Below are 26,596 nucleotides of genomic sequence, written 5' to 3' on the forward strand. Positions count from 1 at the left end.
GGCCCCGCTCGCGCCTGTGACGCCACTACGCCGCGCGGCTGCTCTGGAGACGCGTTTCCCTCCCCGCGCGGGATTGTGGGAGTCCGGGAAGGGGCTGCCGGGGGAAGAAGATGGCGGCGCAGGGAAGGGGCCGGCGGGGCGGCGGCGGCGGCGAGGAGGAGGAGGAGGAGGAGGAGTGGGGATCTGGGCGTTCGGAGTCAGAGCTGTTGCTGCACCCGGAGCTGCTCTCGGAAGAATTCCTGCGGCTCACCCTGGAGCAGGTGCGTCCGGGGAGCCGGGCCGGGTGGAGCGGCGGCTCCTGAGGTGGGGCGAGAAGAGTAACGGCGCACAGGGAAAAGCAGGCATCAGGTCGTGCTCTGGACACCACAGACTTGCAGAGAGGAGGCCCTGGCGCGGGAGATGTCTCCGTGTTCGCAAGGGGGCTGTGTTTAAACACCGAAGCTGCTAAAGAGCAATTTGCCTAAATCGAGACAATGTCTGTATATAGTAAAACTGGCGGTGAAAGGATGAGCTTTACATTAAAGTTGCCACGTCCATACCCAGTGTATCCTGCTCTAGATGATCCTGCCTTTGCAGGTCAGTTGGACTAGAAGATGTCCAGAGGTCCCTTCCAACCCTAATAATTCTGTGGTTCTGTGAATTAACGAAATGCAGCCTATGTAATCAGTCAACCTAATGCTTAAATATGTAAGCATTATGTTTATTAATACTTGATAATTGAAAAAAAAAAAAAAGAGTTTGAAAGTGAGTTATAAACAGTTTAGGACCATACAAAGCTTTAGTTGATGTTGTTTGGAATACTAGTTACTGCCTTGGCTGAAAATTTCGGGTGCATGAGACAATAGTAATCAAAGTTTCAGGGTTTTGTATAAATTCAAAGAATTTTCTTACGCTTTTGTCCATGGAGCCTATATGGACAGGTTTCAGGCCAATGTCGCAAGTCATGAAGTGTTGCCAGAACCAGTAGTGGCAGAGGCTTGACCTGCTCTTGGTGACCTCGATTTGTAGGATGTTAGTGGAGTTCTTTTCTCATTCCATAAATTTGGCATGCAGTACCATGAAGTGTTCACAGCCCAATACACGATTAGGAAGAAAACTGGTGTTCTAACTGATGGTTCCTAGAATCACAGAATAGTTAGGGTTGGAAGGGACCTCTTTAAATCATCTTGTCCAACTCCCCTGCCAAGGCAGGGTCAGCAAGAGCAGGTGACACAGGAACACATCCAGGTGGGTTTTGAATGTCTCCAGAGGGAGACTCCATGACCTCCCTGGGCAGCCTGTTCCAGTGCTCTGCCATCCTTAACATAAGGAAGTTCTTCCTCATGTTGGGATGAAGCTTATTTCCATTATTGTTTGGGAACTGGAGAAGAAAACACAGCTCTACATCTGTAAGTCTGACTTGCATTACATTCTAGTTGTCTGTCTAGTGTGAAGAAGAGCTCTGCTATTGTAGTTGGATTCAGGGAAGTGTGTTTAAGAGTGCGTGAAAACATCAGTCATCAACAGTATGTCTATCACAACTTTTCCCTTTTTTGGCTGCTATTTTCCTTGGGAAAACTTGGCAGAATTTTGGGTAGAGAGGGGCTGCAGAGCTGACCTGTGTGGGCAAAGGTGAATAACTGCTCAGTGCTGGTCACAGCTGGATCCATGTGTCTCTCACACTTGAAGAAAGCAGCCCATCACACCCCAGAATTTGAAGCAGAGCTGCTCCTGGCACCGGTGCTCAAATGCACTTAAAGAGCAGCAAACACTGGGGGCAGGACACTCCCAAGGACACACGGGAAGAGGCACATGAGGAGATGTGAAGAAATGCACTTGCAGGTGGTGGAAAAAGAAACCACTAAGCACTGACCAAAACATCCTGTGTTTCCCATTACCTCACTGAAGGGATAGACTGAGTGTAATCCACACAGAAAATGAAGGAAGTTGACAGCAGGAAGGTAGGAGACGAGGCTGTTGTTGGCACTGGGCAGTTTATGGCCTCTCCAAACTGATCACCCCAACCAGCCCTCCACTTCTGGAACCCTGTCCCAATACAGTACTTTACAGTGGATTTTGAAAGAAGGTGTTTGCCACTCAGATGGTTGAATATTGAATTTGCCATAAAAATAACAATTTTTTTTCTGTTCCCCACAGAAAAATATATTAGTCGAAAATGATGTAAAGATGGACAAAGATGGGCTCACTGATCTCTATATTCAACATGCCATTCCCCTGCCTCAGCGTGACTTGCCAAAAAGTAGATGGGGGAAAATGATGGAAAAGAAAAGACAGCAAAATGACTTGAAAAGTGAGAATAAAAGGTAATTTATCTTTATTGGGCCAGACTTGGACAATTTAGGACAAGGCATTTGGTTTAATCTTTGCCTGATTAATGAAGCTTGTACAGCTTTTGGACATTGTTACAGTTTACAGAGAATGCTGTGTTGGATTGCTTGTGTCAGAAGTGTTAGATTCTACTACTGCAAAAATGGGAAAAAGGGGAAGATATATTTTTTTTTCTTTTGTCATCTAAACGTTATTAATGCTATCTAGCTTATAGTGCTTCTTTTCACAGAACCATTGAATGGCTTGGGTTGGAAGGGACCTTTGATGGTCTCTAGTCCAACCCTCCTGCAGTGAGCAGGGACATCTTCAACTCTGTCAGGTTGTTCAGAGCCCTGTCCAATCTGATCTTGAGTGTTTCCAGGCATGGGAAATCTGCCACTTCTTTGGGCAACCTGTTCCAGTCTTTTGGCACCCTCCTTGTAAAAAACATTTTCTTTATATCTAATCTAAATGGACCCTCTTGTAGTTTCAAACTGTTACCCATTGTCCTATCACTACAGACCCATCTTTCTTATATGTCCCCTTTAAGTACTGAAAGGCTGCAGTAAGGTCTTCCTGGAGCCTTCTCTTCTCCAGGATGAGCAACCCCAACTGTCTCAAGCCTTTCCTTTTGATCATTTTTATGACCCTCCTCTGGAGCCACTCCAACAGGTCCATGCCTTTCCTGTGCTGAGGGCTCCAGATCTGGATGCAGCACTCCAGGTGGGGTCTCACCGGAGCAGAGCAGGGGGACAGAATCACTTCCCTTGACCTGCTGACCATGCTGCTTTGGACACGGTTGGCTTTCTGGGCTGCAAGCACATGTTGCTGGCTCATGTCCAGCCTCTCATCCACCAGTATCCCCAAGTCCTTCTCAGCAGGGCTGCTCTCAATCCCTTCACCCCCAGTCTGTATTGATCCAGGGAATTGGCATTGTTTCTTCATACCCCCAGTGTGTGTCAATAATGAATTTTTGGTGCGTTTCAAGGTACTTTATAAGGAAGAGAAAGGAAATATTTTTTGTTTCACTGTATAATTGCTAATTAGTAATCCTGTTTGTAGTGTTTAAGGAAAGTATTAAGAGCATAGTTAACTATCCCTGCTCCTAGACAGGGGTGGCCTACTCTAGAGTGAGGGGTGCATGCTGCAGCAATTGTGTGTGTCTTTCAAAACTAACATTTGCTTTCTGAGAGAAATATTCTGCCTTGTTTTAAAAATCTTTCTGTTTGTATTTGCTCAGAAAGCAAAAGTTTGTTTTACTGAATCTCTTCACCCAACCTTCCCCCTGCCCAACACTTTGACTTTGCCATGTGATATGCATGAGTGGTGTTCTGATATGTTCAGCAGTAAGTCTGAAGGAAGGGTGGATGGAAATTCCTGTAGTGTTTCAGTATTACACCTTGTTGATGTCTTGAGTCTCTTTTAGCTTTACTGAGGTTTCTAGCTGTGAACAGCTAAACAAATTCTGTCAAGTGATTTGGGGTTTTTTTAGGTTTTTTTTAGTTTTTTTTTTTAATTGTAGCAGTGGCCAGAACACTGAGCTGTCTTATATCAGGTGTATTTTCCATGTGCATAAGAGGTTATAGTACCTCAGTTTGTTTACATCTGTGGACTTGAGGATGGAAGTGTGAGGTTAGTGTTTGGGTAGGAAACTGTTGGTATGCTGAAAGAGGTGCAAAAGACCTTTTTATCAAAGAAATACAGATGGCAGGCTGGACATTTTGGACAGAAAGAGGCAATTTTAATTTTTAGGTGGGAGGATGGCTTCATCCAGAGTTTATATGTACAGTAAGTTTAGGGGCTCTTATTTTGGTACACTAAAATGCAATAATGGTTAAACCTAGGCCATATTTTCTGGGAAAACAGTAAGTTTAAGGAGATGAGTTTAATCTACCAGTCTGCTTCTCTCTGCCAGTTGTTCTTTGTACTTAACATCTAGCACACTAGACTTAAGTCTTTTGCTCTGTTTTTAGACAGTCTTAAGATTTTGCAGCAGTTGCTGGTTTTGCTTTTATTACCTCTTTCATATTTAACAAATGCACTGGCAAAAACTGTCTAGAAAAATTAATCTTTTACTGCTAGTATTACTAACCCTAAAGAAATGAAGGAACTTGAGTTGTCTTTTTGGATATTAAGATACTACATTTTTCTTTGTAGTTGTGTGCACCACCTAAACAGAACTGACACAATGCCACTGCGCAGAGGAGGAAGTAGAAGTTGGTGTTCTTGTTTCTAAAAAGAAAACAAAATGCCTAGGTATTTTGAAGCTGTAAGTTATGTGCAAGCCAGGGATGGGAGCTCAGTGTGCTGTTAGTTCCGTTTAGAAATCAGAGAGACTGATGGATTGTATGAACAACAGGAGTTCTCTGATGAGTTTCTCTGTGGAAAGCACAGCTTTACAGCATGCACTGCAATTAGTATGAGGCTTGAAGACTTGATCGGCACAGCTCAGTGTGTGTTGGCTTGCCTCTAGTAGTTACAGATAGAAGATAAAAACACATTGAAATTTAAAAGTCAGTGTTGAATACTGCGTTTACTTTTACTGCTGGTAATTAATGTTGTGCTCTAGAACGCTTGCTGTATATCAGCTGAGTTGAAGTAACGTGTTATACCTCAGTAACAGAGCTAAATATCTGAGGTTACACGTGATGGTTTATGCATCTCATTACTGAATATCTGAGCTTGCAGGCAATCATACCAAATAAAAACAAGCACAGTCTCTCCAACTTCAGATATTGTTTGTGTGCAGGGATGGTTAATTTTGTAGATCCGCAAGATCATCTTGCCTACTGGAAGAAAGAGGAGAGTATGAGTCTCAGAGAGTATATGTAGTTTCTGAAGTGCCATCATATCTGAAGACTCACTGTAAATGCTCAGTCTCCAGGAGCACTGTGCTGTGCATGCTTAGAGTGTGGTCTTGCTTGGGCTCATTATTTCTGCACAGTCACCAAAGAGGCCACTTCAGTGTCCCCTGAGAATTGCTAATATGCTGATAATACTGAGTTCAGGGTAAAACATTGTACTTCTGACCAGTGTCAGATCTTCACAGTAAAGGTGAGCACCTGCCTGTTTTGGTAAGAGGCAAATATTTAGGATAATCAGGGTGTGGAGCTAAAGCTTACATTGCTCTTTGGTTTTAGGTTGCTACCTTAAGTTCTAGACTAAGATAGACAAAATTAGGAGCATTTTTCATTAAACTGTCATAATGATTGGGAGTTGCCCAGAGGCCATCTTGGCTGCATGAGTAATCATGTGAGTGGAAACATGTAATGAAGCTTTTGATTCCTCTAGTAAATCTTGTATTCTTTACCATGCACTACAAAGTAAACAGCAGGGTTACAGCATGCCCTCCATCCAGCCCAGTCCAAAGTGTGGATAGAACATTTCTCTAGGATGTAAATGTACACTGAAATACAGGTTTCGCAGAGGGTGTCCTGCAGAAAGGGACACAATCCCAAAATGGTTCATTTCGGCCCCAGTGTCCTGCCTCAGAAGAGTGCTGGCTAATATGAGTCCTACTCTGTAGCTCTTAAACTGCCTGTACTTGATATAAGCAAAGCAAACATCACACCCAAAGTCCTGTGTTGTTCTGTGAGACATGTATCTAAAAATTGAATGTGACAATTCTTGGTGGGACAGCATCCAAATTCTTCTGGAACTTTCCCAAAGTGTTTCTCTGGGAATGTTATTTGTATTGTGGCATGTGGTCATTTGTACAAGTGCTACAATTCTAAAATTCTGTTTAGCATAGATAACAATCCTAGAATTTTAGTTAGTTCCTAATTTGCCACTCTTCACCAGTCTGAATATATAAAAAAACCCCATCTTCATAGAAAAAGCAGACTGGTTTTGTTAAGGTAGGTGACTGAAAAAAAAGTCTGACTAAGGGCTGAACTTTTTATTGCTTTATGAGCTGTGACTAGTTTCATCTTTTTTAAGAACCCCCCGATTTTGATAGAAATTATGCAGGCAATTTCTTAATGTGTGAGGGTTATCAGCTGCTACTAATCTAATGTTGTTCCAGGTCCAACTGATTGAGTCTCTGCTTGTGGCTTAATTTAAAGTCTGTTGAGATACCTAACATCAATATTGTGAGATTCATTAACTGCAAATTAATGGATATATTAATTTGTTGCAAACAGTGTGTTCTACTTTTATTCATCTGTTTAGAATGAGATGGCTGAAGAGTCAGTGTATACTGAAAATTGAAGTTTCTAAACAGGCATATTATATACCTTGATGGTGGCTTGGGTTTTTTATTTGTTAAATCTGCACTTTCCAAATACTGTCTCTTTGTCATTCTTGAGCATTGCTTTTTTGAAACTCTGAATTCATATAGTGTGAGTTATGTTAGCTTTGTACTTTATTTTTTCTCAGTCAAGATGTTTTCTGATAATACTGTTTTGATATTAGCTTGATAGTATTCCTTTTCATGAATCAGTGGTTACTAAACTGGACAGCTCTGACTACACATAGGCTTAAAGGCACAAACTATTAAAAAAAGGCATTAAAACCACTTAGGGTTCCTATTTAAAGACAGCTTATTTTTAAAAGGTGTGCTTTTTTTGCTTAAAGTTTTTATTCCTTGACTAACAATCTTTTGGATTTACCGTAACATTATGATTTTGAATAAGATTGGAAACAGGGAAATTAAGAAGTAGCAGAATATGAGATGCTGTTCTTGTAGGTAAGGCAGCACACACTTTCTCAAATACTCATCTGTTGAAATACTTAGCACTTACTGTCTCTGTAGTTACTCTGAAATAGCTACAGTGGTATAAGCATAGAGCTTTTGGTTGTACAGCTGTAATTGTCTGCTTAGGCAGTTCCTCAGACAACTCTTTTTGCTGAGGAGCACTGGTCTTCACACAGTCCCCTGTGCCTTTATATTTTGGAAGTGACTTTTATTGCTTTTTATTTTTATTTAAGTATATGTAAGTGTATATAAATGTGTTTATTTTTATTTAAGTTTGGAGCCTCTCAGAGTTCAATATTAGTATTTTGGGATATATATTTACTTTAGACAAGGTAAAATTCATTTTCGCTTTTCATATCATGGATGTGCTATTTTTTGATCATCTAACCTATGTTTCTGAGAACTTTATGATTTGTGTTTTCAGTGTTACAACAGTGGAAGGTTTAAGGAAACGGCCATTAATTGTATTTGATGGCAATTCCACAAGTACAAGCATAAAGGTGAAGAAGACTGAGAACGGAGCTGCCGATCGCCTGAAGCCTCCTCCAGCTGGAAGCACCACCAACACAGTTAGAAGATTATCAGTTCCTTCAAATGCCTCAACATACATTTCAGCCTCCAGTTTGTCAGAGGACGCTAAGCTGGGAATAAGGAATAATGAGGCTAAGCAGAACAATATTTCAAAGACTGACAGCAGTGTGTTGACTAGTCTGAAGGTTTACCCTTTGTCTCCAATAGCAGGAACTACTGTTGTGAAGTTAAAGAGGTCTGTTCCAAAAGAGGAATCTGATTTGCCGGTATGTTTGTGCAGTATCTTGTTTTGCAGCTTTTTTTTTTTAAATTGAGATTTACAGGAACCAAAGTTAGGACGATTTTATTTTTGAGTAACAGTAGAGTATTTGGAAACAGACAAAAGTGGAGCTAGTTTGGGAAATGTCAGAAAGAAAGAAATTTGTACTTGCCCATAGGAAACTTCTGTGTGAGAGATGCAACTCTACAGAAAACATGCATGTAATTTTAAAATGAGTAAGTAAATAATACTTAAGGTGGTGCTGATAGCAGTTAAAACACAAACTAGTTCTACTGGTAGGTCTGAGAGAAAAAACAGGTATTGTAGAAGAATATGAAAACAGCCATGAAGGGAGGACAAGTGATTTGTTTTCTCTAGCAGGGAAGGAAAAATTAAATGATTTGTAGCAATCTCACTTGAATGGTTGAGTCGGACAGGCTTTCATTTGTCAAAGTAAAGGAAGCGATGTTTCAGGAACTGGAGTGAGATGCTGAGAGCCACAGAATATATCCTTAGAGGAGGAATGCCATCTGTTTTAAATGTCACACAGCAATTGGCAAGCTAGAGGCAGGAGCTGGCTGTGTAAATCTGGAGAGTGCCAATTGGTTGTGGGTCTGAATGAGAAGCCATTACAGCAAACCGTATCAGTCGAGGTGAGATGCCAAAGGTCAAGTGCTCTCTTTGAGACGTGCAGAATCCTAATCAGATACCTGGGCTTCTGAAAGTGAGAAAGATGTGCTGAGATCTTGGACGCAAAGGTGCTATTCTCACCTAGAAGTCTGATGAGTGAGTTGTTAACCATAGAGGTAAATAGTCACCTCATTTCTGCAAGTTGGATTTGGCTGCTTACAAATTTTCTGTGCATAAGAGAACTACACTACAGATGAGGGTAGAATGAAGGTGGTGAGCTTAAGTGATGAGTGTAGAGCTAAGGCAGGATCTATGAATTCGGCAAGGCATATCTCTGAAGGTGTAGGTAATAGTGCTGAATGTAGCTGCCAGATGGGAACAAAGAACAGTGGTCTGTTTTGATAGTGGTGTGACTAGGCTGAAAGGGCTTGTCAGTGAGCAAGGAGCAATGGGCCATCTCTTAAAAATATGCCACGATATAGGAATAGGTCTTAACACTTGTGTTGTGTTCATGATACATGATACAAATGAAGGAGTTTTCACATTTCCACTGGAATACAGTAATATCTGGAATGAGTCTGGGCTTCAAAGGAAGAAATAGAAATAGCTGTTGCCAGTTGAGCTGCAGGGGGAGCTTTAGAGATACAGCATGCAGTTACGTTGATTAGAATTTTCCCAAAACATGAGACTGAACTTCTGTTTTCTCAATATTGCCTCATGAAAGGCTTTTTAATAATATCTTTTTTAAAATCCTTTAATGAAAGAATGCAGGTAATATCCTGGTGTGTGGATTGGTACATTCCATCAGACTTCTGTTAAACATGAGTACTTAAACACGTGACTGTTCTGAAAGACAGCTTTAGCAACTTTTAAAAGAATCATGGCTGAGGCTCTGAATGGAATTTATGCTTGAGAGGTGTGTTTCCTACTACCTGTATTACTAACTTTTAGTATTTAGAGCTCTTCCAAGTATTGCTCAGATCTGAACCTACAGAGCTTTTGAAACTTGTTTAGTACACACCTATCAGCTTCTTTATATTTAATTTAAATGCTCTGTAGACACAGTGATGACATTTTTAAGAGCCAGTGTGTGACTGACACTCAGAAGCTGTGACCTCTGACCTTTGACTTTCTATGTTAGCCACAGTTTAGGTTGTTCCAGTTAATACCTGTAAGTTCAGTCGTGCCTTGGTTTGTGTTGGTCAGACACATGTGAAGTTAGACAAGTGTGCTCTATGGATGTTACTTTACCATCTGAAATTAAAGAATGTGCTATTGAATAGTAAGTGATGCAGTCAGGAAGAATCAGTGTACTTGGCAGATGGCTGTAAAGCCTGATCTATTTTTAGTGTAATGACAGTAAAGACAATTCTGTCTCCAAGCAAGTGACTGTTCCTTGACTTCCAAGAAAAACTTAATGAATAGCACAGAACTATCCCTATTATCTTTGGGTCTAATTCCCTTAAACCTTTCAGTAGTTGCAGTCTGCAGGATTCCTGTAAATAAATTAACGCTGAAAGTCTTTTAAAGAGAAGAGAGATCTCTAGATTGTGCTCCCTGAACCAGCGTGTTGCATTATGTTCTTGAAAACTCATATACTTGTCTTTGCTCTGCTTATGTGAACTATTAAAGCTCTAATTTCTCAGATTTTTTAAAAAAATATTATTTTAGATGATGAAAGGGAATTAAATATTTCACTGCTCCATCTGCCATTGCTTTTCTTTGGGCCTTCTTGATTTTACAGGTTTCTTGGGGCAGGGGGGCTTGAAAGATGAGTTCATCTGAGGCTTTGGCAATTATTTCTCTTCTTTTTATCCAGGTCATTACAAAGGCAGACCAAATTTTCTTTTTCTTTTTTTAATGTTTTTACTATTTGACAAAAGTAAATTGGTTTCCTAGTTGTGTATTTGGGGTTTTTTCCTTACATAATCCCATTTCAACAAGTATTTTAAGAAGACAACCTGAAAGAACTTTAGAAGTATGTTTTGAAACTCCAATACGTACCCGTTTCTAAGCTGCATAATTGAAATAAATTTTTTAATATGTAAGAATATTTAATTGTAGGTTGCTAAAAACCAAAACACGTGTGATTTGCAGGTAGTTAAATTCATTGGCTCTGTTTTTGTCTTCACCAGAGAAGTTCTGTGATATTTACCTTTCTCCACAAGATGGCAATAGAAAGCTGTTGTAGTAGCCTGTAGCAGAATACTGTACTAGAGCCAGATAGAAATATGTCAGATTAATGACTGACTCCTGTTTGCACAGTATCTCTAAGAATACTTGTATATTTTCTTGTGTTCCAGAATGACCTAAAGCCTTCGGAAGCAAAGAAGAAAATCCAGCATGTTACATGGCCATGAAGTAGCTAATGGTGCTTGAAACATAAATATTACTTCCATATTTTCAAATAGATAGGTCATATTTAAACAGTTTAAATAGAATTATTTTAAAACTTACAGAGATTCAGATTGCTGTAGAGTTGTTTAACAAAGTTTAACAGCTCCCTGTCGTAAAGCTGGAGTCACTATCACCAGTCACCTTAAAAGTATCCACTCTTGTACACCAAGTAGTTAATTACTTCTTTAAAAGGTGGTGATATTACACCATGCTAAACCCCCCACTCTTAGTTTTCAAGATTATTATAGTTCATCTCCTCCATGTCACTGTGATTCACACATTGTTTCACTACGATTCAGTTTTGCTCCATGTCTGTTTAAATAGTTAAAATAGCTTTTGAAATTTAGAGTGATTCCTAGAGCCTTCTTGGCTTTAAAAAGGTAATTAATTTAGGTGAGAAAACTGACCATTCTGCTGATAAGATAGTCTACAGCAAATTTGTTTCCTTTTTGTTGCACAGGGGTGTAGAATTTGCAGTTCAAGTTAGGTTGGTAATAAGAGATGAACTATTTTAACAGCATTACTTCAAATTGAAGTTTCTCTTGATATGTGAAATAAGGAATGCACAGATGGAAATACGTGATTAGACTGTTTGATATGAAACTTCGAGAGGAAGTAGTGAATGGATTAGTGCCATATTCTCTTAAGTACACAGGCATATTTTATACATGCATAAGTGTAAAAATGTGCCAATGTAGCAAATTTGGTTGTTTTCCTGGTTACAATCGTGCTTATAAAATATGGGGAAAACCAGCGGAATGTAGACCAGTGCTTTCTCAGCTTACAAACAGTTGGGAGAGGGATGTGGATAGGAAGACAGAAGTACCTAGAGAGCATTAACAGATGTAATTGCGCTCTAGAAAAAAACCCACAAAGCTGTTTTTCCTGCCTTTGATAATTTAAGATGGATTTTGGTTTTCTGTGAAACTTGGTGTTTCATCTGGATTATTGGTAGTGCCTTACAGGGCAACAATCCAATTAAGTTGATGGAAACATTTTTATTAAAAGTCAGTGGCTCAGGGTGAAGCCAATTTAGATAAGTTTTAGATATGGATGGTAAATAACAACAATGCTCCCAAACTTGGTAAAACAAAAAATCAACTTCTGAATCCACTTGGTTAAACCCAGTAAAAGAAGCTCAGTAGTGATCTGAAAGCTTGTTTACATTTTTAACACTGGTTTATATTGAAACCAAAACTGTAGCTTATTTCATTACTTTACAGAAGTTCTCCGTTTACTGTTATGATGTAAAAGGCACTTCTTGAATGCTGTAAAATGGTAAGAATGTGTGTTTTGAAATGGTGTGCTGTTTCCCTTTTACTAAACACTTGTGCAGTTTTTGTACTTGAGTACAGCAAACTTTAATGTAATGTACATTTTGTATGTAAAGACTTGTCTTTTAAGTAGCCTTATCCTATTTAAATAAATTAAATTTAAAGCAAACAAAACAGTGCTGACTTGTTTTTGTGATGTAATTAGGCTTGTTCAGTTTATACAGTTATATTTCAGTGGACTTGAAGTGATCAGCACTTAAAGCTTACAAGATAAAAGGGTCAGTAGCTGCTTCGCAGCTGTAGCAGCAGTTAGCATCAGGTGAAGTGCTGGGTTTTGCACTAGTGTCTGATGGGAATTCTGTTTTATGGCTGGCTTCTTGTCAGTGGTCTAGAGTCTAGGATGGATTTGGCATAGTTCCAGTTGCCAGGAGCACATGTGTGTTGGTGTGTGTTGAGCGGGGGTATGCAGAACTGCACTGGAATAATAGCATGGTGCTGCTGTTGCATGGTAGCAGTCCTCTTTCCAGGCTGGGATGCTTTCCAGCCTTGTCATTTTTCACCTACCTTTCCCCAAAGCTGGGGCCATTTTGCCATCTGTTGTAGCACTTGGGAGGCAGGGTGCAAGCTGTGCTGTTCCTACTGCCTTCTTAGAATCAACAAGGTTGGGAAAGACTTCCAAGATCATCAAGTCCAACCTTCAACTGAATTCCACATGCACACTGAGTTACATCACGAAGTGCCATGTCTACCCATTTTTTGAACACTTCCAGGGATGGTTGGTGACTCCACCATTCTCTGGGAGCCTGTTCCACTGCTTTACCATATCCAGTCTAGGAAATTTTCCTAATATCCAGCCTCAACTTCCCTTGTCAAAATTTGAGGCTGTTTCCCCTTGTCCTGTCACACGCTGCCTGAGAGAAGCGGCCAAGCCCCACCTTGCTATGATCTCCTTTCAGGCAGTTGTAGAGAGCAGTAAGATCTCACCTCAGCCTTCTTTTCTCCAGACTAAGCAACTGCCAGCTTCAGCCCCTTCCCCAGCACCTCTGCCCTTCTCTAGACGCACTCCAGCACCTCTGTCCTTGTAGTGAGGGGCCTGAAACTGAACACACAACTCAAGATGTGGCTGCTCATCAGTGCCAAGTACAGGGGCACTACCCCTTTGGCTCAAAGTAATCTCTTCTCTCAGCAAAGTACTAGAGCAGAGCTGCAGTGTGCTGGGGGATTGGCAGACCCCTGAGGAGAGAGTGTTTGCCCTCCTTTTGGATGTGTGTATATAAAAGTGATTTTTGTGGCTATTAGCCACAACTTTCATCATAGAATGAAATCACCAAGGGATAGAATTTATTCACTCAGTGAGTTCTGATTAGTGCAGTGTGCACTTTAAAAATGTCAGCCAGCCAGGTTCTTCAAATGGCATGCAAGAAACTAAATCTGATCTGATACATCTATTTAGCTTGTTGAATTAGTGAGAGGGGAATGACCTGTGAGCACTTTGCACTTGGTACAAAGAGACAAATTCAAGACTGGTGTCAGAAACTAGGAGCAAACTGTCCCTACCCAGTAACACACAGACTAAATATATTCCTAAATCTTAGTTTCACATCTGAAGATTCCTGTTGGAGAACAGGAACACCTGTTGGAGGTGTGACATATTTCTTTCCTCGTTTTTCTGGACACAAATGAATTCCATCTGGAAGGTGTAGTGGGGCTGTACATTGCGTAACATGGCTGTATTTCTTGCAGTTTGCTTTGGGAAAAGGTTTATCTTCCTTTGTATTGTTTCCTTTTGATGTTATTGTCCTGCCAGCATGCTGTTGCTGACAGTTGCCTCTGTGGCAAACATGTAGCAGACATTATGCTACAACAAAGGGTATTTATGTATCCCAATAGAGAACGAAATTAAAGCATGCCCTACTAATAGAAGTTAAACTTCTGACTTTTGCAAAGATAGATGTCTTTTGAGTTGTCTTAACTTCCTTTCTTGCTGAGAAGAAAAATATTTTGGGTTTGAGTTTAGAGCCTATGAACACATTTTTATCAGCTGCAGTCAGTTCAGTGTTTTCACACGCATGTTCATGTTTGCTGATAATTTTCCCACTGACTTCAATTAGTAAAAGACTATGTTGTAAAGCAGGCCCCTTCTCAGAATTGTCTAAGCTTCACACCTTCAAAAACTGCGTGCAAAAAGGGTTGTGTTTGTATGCATTGTGTTTCTTCAGAATGTGAAAACATTTTTGTAAATACTATGTAAATACAATTAAGCCACAATCACCGTTTTGTCTTAAATGATTTTATTTTGAAAAATACAATGTGCAGTGTGATGTCAACTAACTGTAATACTGACACTGTCGATCAGAACTTGTACTTCACACAACGATCAGCTAGTCATGCAATAAAATATGTACCTGTCATGAAGCACTCCCACTTCCACTGTTTCATCATTATCTCTTTATGGCATGTCACAAATCCATGTACATGGAAACACACTCTACTTTTGCAGCCCTTCTACAGACTTCACAGCACACACTAGTCACATAGCTCAAGAGCACTGGGGTGAGACCAGCCTTATTGGAATTGAACGGCCTTTGCCATTAATTTCAATGGGCTGAAGGCTTCACCGAGTATCCACCTATGAATGTATTGTGTGTGGCCATTGTAACCCTTGAGCTGTATCACTTGCTTGTAACAGGAATATTTTTTTAGGAAAAAAACACCTTAAAAATAGTATGTTATGTCAAAACCAGCCAAATAGTTTTATTTAATGGGTTTTGCATTAGTTTTCGTTACTGATAGAAATCTTAAACACCAACACTGCTATTACAGATTTTCAAGTTGTTTTCCCTCCTGATTTGGAGAGTATAAAGAAAAAGGTTAAGTAATGTTAATAGTACAGTGAGACACAGAGTGGCAAAGCTAGTTCTGAACATCCATGTGTTTCAGACTATATTGCAAGCACAGCTTTCCTCCCTTCTTCCTCACCTCTTAGTTTGAGTTTTAAATATCCTTCCCACATTCAGGGCAAAGGATGTCATCTCTTTCTGTGAGGAAGCCACGACCCACCAATGAAAGGGAGCACTTCTTACAGTTAAAGCAATCATTATGCCACTGCCGTTCTTCGAAAGAGATGTACTTGGTTCCTCCGAGTCCTGTTTGAAAAGCAAAATCGTTACGAGAAAAGAATAGTAGGTCAGCCATCAAGTGATGCAGACTGACATGGCGATCCCACATACAGCAGTTAAAAAATGCCATTGTGACAAATCTGTTTGTTGCTGTGCTAATTTTCCCACCCTTATTCTGTAGTGACTAATATTTTCATCCTCAAATACTTCTGTTGCTTTCAGCAAAGTTAATGAGCAGGGCTGTCATCCCTAGTGGTAATGGCAGAAATGAACTTCCAAGGGATGGCCCTGCAACATACAGCAGAAGAAAAGCAAAGCACCTGCCTCTGAATAGAATTCTGATAGTTTTTTACAGAATGTTTTATGGCATCTGAGTATGTTAATTTATGTTTTGTAGAAGTGCATTTAGATAATTAAAAAAAATTTGTCATGTATCATGACTTGATTCATAGCTCTGAAGGAAGAATGCCTCAGGAAAAGAAGCAGGTTAGTAAAAAAGCATTCCAGAGTTTGAGGCTATGGCAGTTATCATAAGGTGTATTGAAGTTGTACAAAAGAAAAAAAAAAAGGGAAAATATCTCTTAGGAGTAACTGTCTTTTGCTTAACCTCAAAAATGACTAGCCGGAGTTCTGTGAAAAGATTTAGTTGGGCATATCTTGTACCAGGTGAGACTTTTTGTTTAGTTTTGCCTTCAGTAGCAACTCAACACACAAAACTGCCACGAAATGTAAAGGCACCAGCCATGAGAAACCTACCACTGATTGGGTTTGTGCATCCAGCACACTTTTTGGCGTAGAGGTTGCAGAAGCAGCTCAAGCAGTATGCAAACTCATCCCGGGAGGTAAAGCGCTGTCCGGACAACTGCTTCTTGCATCCAGTACACACGAAGCACTCCTTATGCCATGGCTGCTCCCGGTAGGTAACTCCTCCTGTAGTGATAGCCTGTTTTAGGAAAAAAAGGACAAGAAAGTATTTTCTTAGGGGTGGCAGGTTCATATTTAGATTTGGTAAAGAGGAAAGGATGAGGTTTTAGTGGGTGGGAGGAGGGGAAGAAGGCTTAACAACAGCAAGATCATAATTTTGCTTGGAGTTGACCTTGAGAAAATCATGCAAGTGCTTTATTGTAATTTCCTAATTTATAAAAAGAAGCCCCATACTAAAAGTACTTTATTCTGCATATATTGTAAAATCTCAATTTCAATTGTACTCTGTTTTTCAAGGTACTCTTTGTATGTTGCTTTTCATATGCATATACTAGAGTTTGTCTCATTACTGTACCTTCCCCTGTCCCTTTCTTCATGGTGGAGGAATTACCTGATGTGTTTCAACTTCACTGTTACTTTCTTTGGGAAAGACTAGTTTATTTCATATTGAAGTATTTACTTTCTGCTTCTGCAGACTTTGTCAGGGAGTTTTCTCTTACCAGTAACCAGAACTGAAATTATATCATCTCTTAAAATCAGGTAATTCTGAATCTTTTTACACATACATAAATGAGACATTTTACCTACTTGGATAAAAAATGGGATGGAATTCAATCCCTTAGGTTTCAGGTAAGCAAAATAATAGCACTACCTTCTTGCACTGGACACATTGCATGGCAAACTGCTTTTCATAGCAGGGTACACAAAAGTTTTGATTGTCCTTAGGGATGAAGCTCTTTGTCCCAATAGGCTGTTGGCAGCGGTAGCAGATAAAGCAGGTCTCGTGCCAGCTGTTGCCCTTGTATTCCATCTTCCGAGTACCTGTAATGAGACCAGAGCATCAACTGAACTTCTGGATGAGATAGATGCAATTCGTAGCTCTTGTTTGCCTGGCAGCTGGCTGTCAGTCAAGAAGCATTGCAGCTATGAGCTAGAGGCTATTTAATGTTCCTAACAGCTTTGCATGACATTTGGTACCATTTTAGGTTTTTGGAGAGCAAGTGATTCTTCTCCTGCAAAGAGAAACATTTATTGCAAATAGCTATAGCCTAGAACAGCTTTTTGTGGTATTATTAGGCAAATAATGAATTCCAATGCACAGGAAGATTCAAGGGAATTGGAGAGACACCAATAAAAGCTGCTGTTAGTGCTGAGCAGAAGTAAGGCCATTCCTCATTAAAGATTGACATCATTCATTCCACAACTGTTTTGTTTCTTTTTCAAATAGCAGCAAGGTACGTGGTTAATTACAGACTCATAGAATTATTTGGGTTGGAAGAAACCTTAAAGATCATCTAGTTTTAAACTCCCTGCCATGGACAGGGACACCTCTCACTAGACCAGGTTTTTTCTCAGAGCCTGATCCAACCTGACTTTGAACACTGCCAGGGGTGGGGCATCCAATTCCTGGCAAGCATCTTACCTCCCTTTCCCAATGAAATATAGTCACTGTCTGAGACAAAGGATTATTTCATACCTGCTTGGGGGCCTTTTTCTTGTTCTCACTGAGGTGTACTATAAGTTTGCAATTGTTTCCAGCTGAGCAGCACCTATCCTAAAGGTCTTTCTGTCTCTTGAAACTTGCAGTAAGAAAGAAGCTTTCTCTCTGTTTTCAGTCGTATTGAAAATATGGGTGAAATGTGGCAGGGAGAAAAATCTTTAGACAGTCCTTTATTGAATAGCAGAAAAGTGGTATGGTAGTTAGTAAATTAATGCCTTCTCTAGAATGTGATTTTAGGGTTCAGATAGTGTGCTTTGCAGATTCAGTTTACTGTATGGCAGGTAGACTCTCAGCCCTTCCAGGAAACTGGAGATGCCCTATTATATGGATAAATTTCTTTGGACATGGTATGACTTACTATGTACCGGTTGGAGTCAGAATATTTAATACTGGCCAGAAGGATAAACAAACAAATGTTGTTTCTACAGTTCTGCATCACTCTTAGAGCCTGTAACAGCAAAAATAAAGTGAAATTCTTGGAAGACTGACAAGCTGGTTGAGTTGGCTGATGATGAAGAACCACACTAATGCCTTTGATGCCAATTCTCCCCGCCCCTATTACTGCAGGGTGAAGTTTTACCTTTTCTCCCCTTCTCAAGCATTAATTCATCTTTGTTTACTAGTTGCATATTTTTCTTCTTTTATGATCTCATTAAATTCTGCTGAGAGGCATAGTTCAGGATTTATTTGGTGTTGGTTTTTGTTTTAAATTCACTTGCATCAGTAGTAAGTGAACTGCTAATTATTTTTCTTTCTGATGCTTACATGCTTGAATATTTCTGTTCCATTTTATTAACAGACACCTTCTAAAAATTATGCCCTCTCTATGCTGGTAACTTCCTATATCATGCCAAGGAGCAAATAAATCAGTCCTTGAAAGAATAATATTCTGGAAAAAGGAGATGTAGATGATTTTTCTTGGTAGTCTAGAGTTTTATTTTCAAATTTTCAGCTGTGCTGTCTTTGGGATGGCGTTGTCACTGAAACTCAAAGCAGGCAGAGCCCTGTTTTTTAGCTGCTAGAGTGAAGTCAGCGTGAGTCATGTTTGCAGAAGGACTGAAAGACTAAGCTTGTAATCACTTAAATGGGCACATCATGACAAAGTTTCATTAAATCTACGTGGTACATTTAGTGGCTCAAAGCAAAGGGCAAATTTAGCATTAACAGTCTCCACAAAGGGTATCCAGTCACTTGCTGGTTCTTTCAAAAAGAGTATGCTTCCATTGGTCACCATGTTCCTCTGGTGTAGCTTCTGTACTACCGTGGTGTGCTGTGTAAGTAGGAAAAACACGCTGAGCTCTTCCAATATGGTGACATCTCAGCTATCTTGGGTAAACAGCTAAAGACCAGCAGGTAGTTGTAAAGCTTACAAAAATTAATTTCTTCTCTTTTGGGTTATAAGAGAAGAAGGGATTCTCTCTGTCACTGAATCCAGCCTCCATTACTACGTATCAATGTATAGCTGGCATAATAGACAAAAAGAGATCCATCCAGTAAATCACTGATAACGGCGATGAATCTGACAAACAGTATTAAAAATATATACACATAAAATTATAGAATCATACACTCACAGGATAGTTTGGGTTGAAAGGAACCTTTAAAGATCATTTAGTCCAAGCCCCCACAATAAGAAGGGACATCTTTAACTTGATCAGGTTGCTCAGAACCCCATCCAAACTGACCTTGAATTTTTCCAGGCATGGAGCATCCACCGCCTCTCTGGGCAACCTGTTCCAGTGTTTTACCTTACCACCCTCATTGTAGAAAACTTATTCCTTATATCTAATCTAAATCCACTCTCTTTTACTTTAAAACCACTATGCTTTGTTCTATTGCAACAGGCCCTGCTGAAAAGTTTGTCCCTGTCTATGTTATAGGTCCCCTTTCAGTACTGAAAGGCTGCAATCAGGTTTCCCCAGAGCCTTCTCTTCTTCAGGCTGAACAATCCCAACTCCCTCAGCTTGTCTTTATAAGAGAAGTACTCCAGCCCTCTTTGTGGCCCTCCTCTGGACCTCCTCCAACAGTTCCATGTTCTTTTTGTGTTGGGATCCCCAGAGCTTGATGCAGGTGAGGATCTCTCGAGAGCAAAGTTAAGGGGCAGAATCACCTCCCTTGTCCTGCTGCCCATGCTGCTTTGGTTGCAGCCCAGGATACAATTGGCTTTCTGGGATGTGAGTGACTTTCCGTGTCATATAGTTCCAGCTTTAAAACCAGCACTGGCTATTCCCAAGTATGTCCGTTTTTATTCCTGTGTCAGCAAAAGGGATGCACATGGAACAACAGGAGATGCCTAAACTCGGTCATGAATAGATAGGGTCATCTGCTTTTAAATATTGCAGTCCTATTTCATCATCAAACCTCATTTTTACACCCCAGGAATAAAATGTTTAAAAAATAAAGTGGTTTTCTCCTCTTATCTAAGATAACCAATGTCAGAACTAGCTGACAATGTAACTAGTAATCATTATGGAGTGTGGATGAGGATTCTACAAGTTGCCTTTTAATATTTTATTTCTGCACTGATAGCACTTTGACTTTAAAGCCCTCAAATCTCACGGAATGCTATAGTATTGACATGAGAAGATGAAATTTTAACAATCTATTACTATAACCTCATGTTTCATGTTGGAAAAAAAAAATAGCTCTTTCCTCGTTCTTCACATCTTTGTACTCAAGAAAGGCCTCAGAGGCACTTTGGCCAATTTTTCATTTGTCTGAGAGAAGCTAAATTTAGAGTAATCACACAAAAAGTTTCACATGAATGCAAGTTCTGCCATGAACCATTATGAATATTACATGTTCTGGTCATGGAAGTGGCCTAGAATGCACCATCACCAGTTTTTTATGCAGTTCACCATGACTAAGCAGAGATAGTCAAGAAAAAACATTTCTCACAAATATTGCTGAATTTGGGCTTGATATTTAGTCCAAAAAGTGAGCATCCTAACCTGGCATAATAGTCTTCTTGCACTCATTGCATTTGGAAGAGTATTCATTGGAGTAGCAGTCAGTACAAAGCAGATGTTCCTCTTTTGCAGCAAAAGGTTTGTCCACCAGTGAATTCTTGCACTGGAAGCAGTGGAAGCAGGTTTCATGCCAGTGGCGGTCCTTGTAAGACAGATCCTGTAGAAATCCAAAACCACAGAGTAAGTGGAATGAATAGTTTGCACAACTGGAAGCTCAGAGAATGCAAACACATCCAAATCTGAACAGCAGGGAGGAGCTGGGGCTAATTTGCACTGCTCAAGAAAACAAATGTTCCAACGAAGGTGAACTTTCGTTGCTGTGATAACCAAGAGCAGCTCATGACAACTATCAACCCTTTTTCAGCTCAGGGTAACCTTTCTTGTGACAGAGGAACAGCTAGTTTCATTTAGGTATTTCCTTTGGGAATAAAGCCCCACTTTTGAATCAGATTAAAGCCTGTTAACCTTACAGGTGTGATTGACTTCCCCTATTTGGCTTAACTATTGCTGATTTCTGGTTCATTCCATGGATATTTACTCCTGAACAGAAACCATTTTTTCCAATTGCCTTCTGGTATTTTTTCGACAGATTTATACCAAGGGTGGAATGAGTCTGATCTCTTTGGGGTTTTTTTCACTGCAACAAATTTTTACTGACTCTTGTGTCCTGGTTTACCTATATTTCAGATGTGGATAGGTCTGAAAAATGCAAGACCACATTGTACCTGCATCCAGGGATCCAAAATACTGGCCAAGGGATTAGTGTGGGCATGTAAGTATTTAAAATACTCTCCACAGTAACTCCTTTTATTATTTAAAAGGAACAATCCTTCTCAAAATTGTGACCAAAATTGTGACTGTGCTTAAATTAAAATTTAAATTTAAATTTTAAGGTGGCCTAATCATGTAACAGTTAACAGTGTCTTTGGACTTCAAATAAAATAGAGCTTGGATGATTACAAGAAACAGTGTCTTCCCCAAAATATATAGGCTCTGGTTTGGGTTGGAAGTGTGCAAGGCTAGAATTGTCATGAATAGGGAGTATAAAAACTCAGCAGAAATAACTTCTCAGGTTCTAGCTCAAGATCTACTGTGTATTCATTGCAGGCACTAAACAAATTGGATTAACTGAAGGAAAAGAGTGAGTGGCAGAACATCAGATTTTTTAGTCATGTAAAGCATCTCAAAGGGTTTGTACCTGAACTGGCCTAAGCTGTGCTGTGTCAGTCAGTACAGTCACAGGTAACTCCAAATGGGCAATCTTAGCCCAGAGCAAACAAAAGATACCACGGATTTAGGCTGATATAAAATAACATTGTGTCTTTGGGAGCCTTGTTCCCATGAATAGCTATCAGGAAACACTGAAATAGTTTCATCTAGCCCAGCTGATATATGGTAGCATGTTAAACTTTACTAATTTCTGTCAGAATTTGACCATGCAATTAAGCATTTTTGTTTGGATATCTGTGCTACTCACCTAAATTTTTTTGAATCATTTTGAGTAACAGTTGATACCTAATGTATTTTTCATCTCTGAGATTGCATTCTGTGACAGAATATCTAAGACTTCTAATTTACAACTTTCCGACAGTTGTTTATTCAGCTCATCTAATAATTTCAGCTACTTCCTTTTGAAACAGCATGAATTTCTCACTGTAAAATTTTAATCTTTTCTAATAGCAAATTCAAACCAATCTTCTTTGGAAGTTATTTACAATCTATTTTTTCTCCTTAAGTGAAATTGAATAGCCTAAATCTGATCTCATATTATATTTTCAGCAGAAAAATACGATATACAGCCAACCGTGTTTTCCAAAATGTGAAATTTGCCTTCTAGAAAGTAGAACAACAGATCCAATTGTCTTTCTCTTGTAACGTGATGTATTCAAGTACTTTTCCTCACTTGCTGCCTTTTTCTGTTTTTGCAATTTTCAGCAAGCTATTTTTTTAATATCCAAAATTAATGCGCTGATGGCTGCTTATTTTATCAATGAAATTATACCCTGAAGAAGGTGCATGCCTTTTAGAAGAGGAGTAATGAAGACAAAGATTAGGGGTCAATGATGAAAGATTTGATTCCTGAGTCAGTTACGATGGCAAGATTTTACAAGCACTAGCTGGGTAGGTGACAGCAGCAGATATTTCATCATGATGAAGTGATGAAGCACAACTACAACAAAAAGTACCCAAGATAAAAAGTGGATTGAATAATCTTTAGCTACTCTGGATTACTACAACTACTATTGTCACTGAATGTAGAGAGAGTCTAAGATGTCTGGCTTTGTCAGTAGAATATTAGACTGATGAAATGGATATTGCTTTCTCTCTCTGAATCTGTCACATCTGAGAGCAAGGAAGTCCAAGGTACTGATTAAACCATTTATGCATCCTGAGTGTTCTTAGGTCACTGAAGAGGAGGTTTGGTCCACTTCAGCATGTTGTATATATTACTGGAGCCTTTGGCTTGTCCATAAGATGTGGATGTATTGGTCTGGAGCAGATTCTACACTGGAAAAACATGCAAAAACTGACTTAAAGCTTTCTGAATATCAGGCTGCTCCTCTGTTAAGCTGAAAGAACATCAGATTTAGTCTAGGCATGTGAATTCTAGTTTATGCTAGCTGACTGTAGCCCAAATAAATCTGTTCCAGCAGAAAGTACAAGTGATATACAGCTAATTGCTCTTGTATTTTCACTTATTTTCTTTATGTCACCCACAAAGAAAACTTTGACAAGATAACTGTTAACACTGGCGAGATCATGTTTTACAGCTTCTCCATAGTTCTGTATAGTTTTGCTCCAGCACTGTTTATTTGGCCTCTAGGGTGGGACTGCATGTCTCTTAGAAAAGTGTGGTTTTTTAAAAAAACCCAAAAGACTCCCTTAGACTAGGGGTATCAGGTAGCTTGGTTAAGCTTGGGCTCCTAATACCCTGCATTTATATTGTCTTCTCCTCAGGCTTTTTAAGTCTAAGCAAGCTGAAGCCATTATGCAGTACCATTTCTCTTGAATTGGGTTTCAACAGGAACCCAGTAGGAAGAAGGAGATGAGAGAGCTTCTTACCAGAACAGTAAATGTATATGTTGTTCATGAATGAAGACTACATTAGGCTTTTTTTGCCTGCCACAATGGTCTTTTCAGAAGGTTGAATGTAGGAAATGGGCTATGCCAACTAAATGCTGTGCAGATTTTAGCTACACACACCCTGTAACAAAACACTTAAGTATGTTAGACTGGAACATACCTATCAAAAGCATGTTGAGAAAAGGTAAAAACAAGCGATACTGTGCTGGACTCAACCCCTTATGTGTATGAGAGGATGTTAAGATAGCCACTTCTTTCACCATTTCACTTTACAACAATTAGTCTGAGATTCAGTAATGAGCTGAAAAAGTGTTGTGTGGCAGGTCAGAGTTTAAATATTAAAAATGAGAAAAACAATTACTTTAACCCTTTCCTGATCCTCCTTACTGGAGGTTTTATTTTTTTGTTTAGTTTATGTGTGAGACTGATCCTTTTGAGCAATTTTTGGCCTGCATGCTGACACAGTAGCTTTATGTCACAATCCACTTATAATTTAATTTTCACATTTCACAGAGAGAGTTTTCATCCCCTTCTGCCTGCCAAGGGCAACTTGTGAACTGCATTAAACACAGGATTACTGTAGGAATTTCCTGTATTTGGAATGGTTTCTATAGCATAGGATCTGCAAGGAAAGTATTAAAAAAGCCAAAGTCAACCAAAAGTAACCCTTCAGCAGTTAAGCAAATGGGTACATGATGGATGGATTTCCAGAAAGAAGCATGAAACTGTAGGTGTGGTGAGCAGTCACCAGCAACTTAGCCAATAAAATGCCAATTTTTCCTAGAAAAAGTAAATTTCTCCTATAACCCGTAGGCATATGGATAATGTGTAATAGGTGTGAGAGAAATGGCACCATGTTTTCATACTGCCTGCTGGTGCCTCCTACCACTCAGTATATGAAGCTTGGTCTGTGAAAGTTTCATGAACATCAGCCAGAATAGTTTACAGTTAATGAAATGGCCTGTGCCCAAAGGTGTAATTCAGACACACATTAACATTCCAGGATTTTTTTGGTGGAAGAGACTTGCTCTTTTAAAATAAAGAACAAATTAGTTACTACTCAGTTACAATCACAGTTACCCATAAACTACCTTAAAAACTAGAAAGATATTGAAAGACATTCTCCCCTGACTTGAATTCAAGGAATGTTTCTCCACAGCATTGTTGTCTTGTGGGGTCTCTGTGCTATAGCTAAAACACAATGTGAAAATCTGGCATCAATTTCATCCTCTCACAGTCCAGTGCTGTCAGAATTCGAGTATTTACCAGAGTTTGAGTAGGCTTAAGCTCAACTCAGGTAAACTGATGCTGTGCACCACTGCTGATGGGCTACAGTAGTGTCAGAGACAGAGAAATGGCTGTTCAGTTCTCAGCACCTGTGGTTTCACTTGGGTGTAACCCTGTCAGTGATAGAAGGGTTGATTGTAATTGGGAGGGTGGGAAAGAAGGAAATTAAGAGCATCTGGTTCTCAGGGCAGATTTTCTCAGTGTAGAGAAACAATGATGACCAAGAAAGTACTTGCAAAGGAAAATCTGATGTGAGAGCTACATGGAACTTCTCAGGTTGTAATGTGGATGTAAGCGTGGACACCACTGCCAGATGCAGAGGCCTGGATGTGACCTTTTCCCATGACACTGTCACTCCATTAGGTTTTTTCTTCCAAATGTTACATTTTTAGGTTATGTCGAGCACACAAACAAATTGGAGTCCGTTTCATACATGCAGTAGACACACTGGTCTCATTCCCAAACATAGTACAATTTATCTCCTTTGTTCAGGTGAAAAAGTAAATGCAACGTGTAAAAAGATTTATGTAAAAATACATACATATATGTATGTGTTCTATTTCTTATCTATTTATATAGCTATGTATCCGTACAGTTTAATGAGAAGAAACCTGATTTTTTGTGACGGTTTCATGGCAGAATTACACTCAGTCACACAGTGCACACTGCATTCGATACTCATCTGGTGTCTGAGGCACTTGTAAGGGCTCTCTCAAATGTGTCCTCTAGAGTCTATTACTGTCATTGAAAAACTGCTCTAGTTTTCATCTCAGAACATTCATAGGATCTCTTTTTCTACTAAGCATGGGGGTTTTTTTTCAAAAACTTGTAGGAATTTAGGTTTCAACTTTTATCCATCTGTCAGAATTTGCTTGAAATTGGTCAACAGCTTCAAAAGCTACAGCATAAAGTATGGACAGGCACAAATAGCAGTCACAGAAACAAAAAAGTACATGTTTGTTTCTGGCACACTTTATAGCACTTTAAGAAATCTTTGTTTACTGTCTCTTAGATGTGTTTTCCACATATAGTTCTGGTTCTTTACATATATAAAATATTCTTAGATTGCAGACAGTTGGGGATTTTTCTTTTTTTTCTATTTTTTCTATTTTTTCTGATATTAGAGTGTGTCTCACTTTAAAGTAAAGAAAAGCAGTATATCAGATAACACCCACACTCCCTAAATACATAAATCTGGGTTGAAAAGTTCAGCCTGATTAATTCCTGAATACTTTGACCGAGATTTGTTGAAGCTGGTCCAAGTTTTTAAATTCTTGACTATCAACACATGGAAATATCTTCTCAGGAGATTAGAAAGAGACCTTAAAACAAAAGCACATTCTGGAACGGGGCAAAAATATTTTGCTTTTTCAGGTCAGGCCAGGCCAGCTGTATCTCTTCTCTAACCTGAATATTTATGAGCTGTAGGAAAGCTGGCAATTTTAGACCTTCTTACAGATTATTGCCAGTTCCCTGTCTTAATGGTGAAACATTTTTACCTTTTTAAGGCTTCTGAAAGGGACTTTCCTACTGATTTGCCAATAGGGTGTTGTAGATTGATTTGGAAGGTGTGAGACATTTCTTCTTTCCAATCTGAGTAAGCATATATTTTTATATC

At 39.4% G+C, this 26,596-nt stretch overlaps 2 protein-coding genes across 4 annotated transcripts in view; one reads left to right on the plus strand and one right to left on the minus strand.

The window, feature by feature from the left end:
- Window positions 1–110: 110 nt before the first annotated feature.
- LOC309570643 (ashwin) lies at window positions 111–12,262 on the plus strand (the record flags this gene model as incomplete). 2 transcript variants are annotated; one of them, XM_082277622.1, is made up of 5 exons in its annotated part: window positions 111–260; window positions 2,137–2,303; window positions 7,428–7,800; window positions 10,727–10,794; window positions 12,044–12,262. In XM_082277622.1, the coding sequence occupies 4 exons, from the start codon at window positions 111–113 to the stop codon at window positions 10,781–10,783; spliced, it is 747 nt and encodes a 248-aa protein (XP_082133748.1). In that variant the 3' UTR covers window positions 10,784–10,794; window positions 12,044–12,262. The 2 variants fall into 2 exon arrangements, with proteins under 2 accessions (XP_082133748.1, XP_082133747.1); XM_082277621.1 differs by having other exon boundaries at window positions 10,727–12,262.
- A 2,112-nt stretch (window positions 12,263–14,374) lies between these two features.
- The window catches only part of FHL2 (four and a half LIM domains 2), a 37,731-nt gene continuing 25,509 nt past the window's right edge, over window positions 14,375–26,596 (minus strand). For both annotated transcript variants that reach the window (XM_082278096.1, XM_082278095.1), the window contains exons 3-6: window positions 20,590–20,764; window positions 16,790–16,959; window positions 15,970–16,156; window positions 14,375–15,240 (exon numbers count right to left, since the gene is read on the minus strand). In XM_082278096.1, coding sequence (XP_082134222.1) covers window positions 15,089–15,240; window positions 15,970–16,156; window positions 16,790–16,959; window positions 20,590–20,764 — 684 coding nt within the window. In that variant the 3' untranslated portion in view covers window positions 14,375–15,088. The remainder of the gene's footprint in view (window positions 15,241–15,969; window positions 16,157–16,789; window positions 16,960–20,589; window positions 20,765–26,596) is intronic.

This window comes from Coloeus monedula, assembly GCF_965178545.1.
Source record: "Coloeus monedula genome assembly, chromosome: 3".
NCBI lineage: Eukaryota > Metazoa > Chordata > Aves > Passeriformes > Corvidae > Coloeus > Coloeus monedula.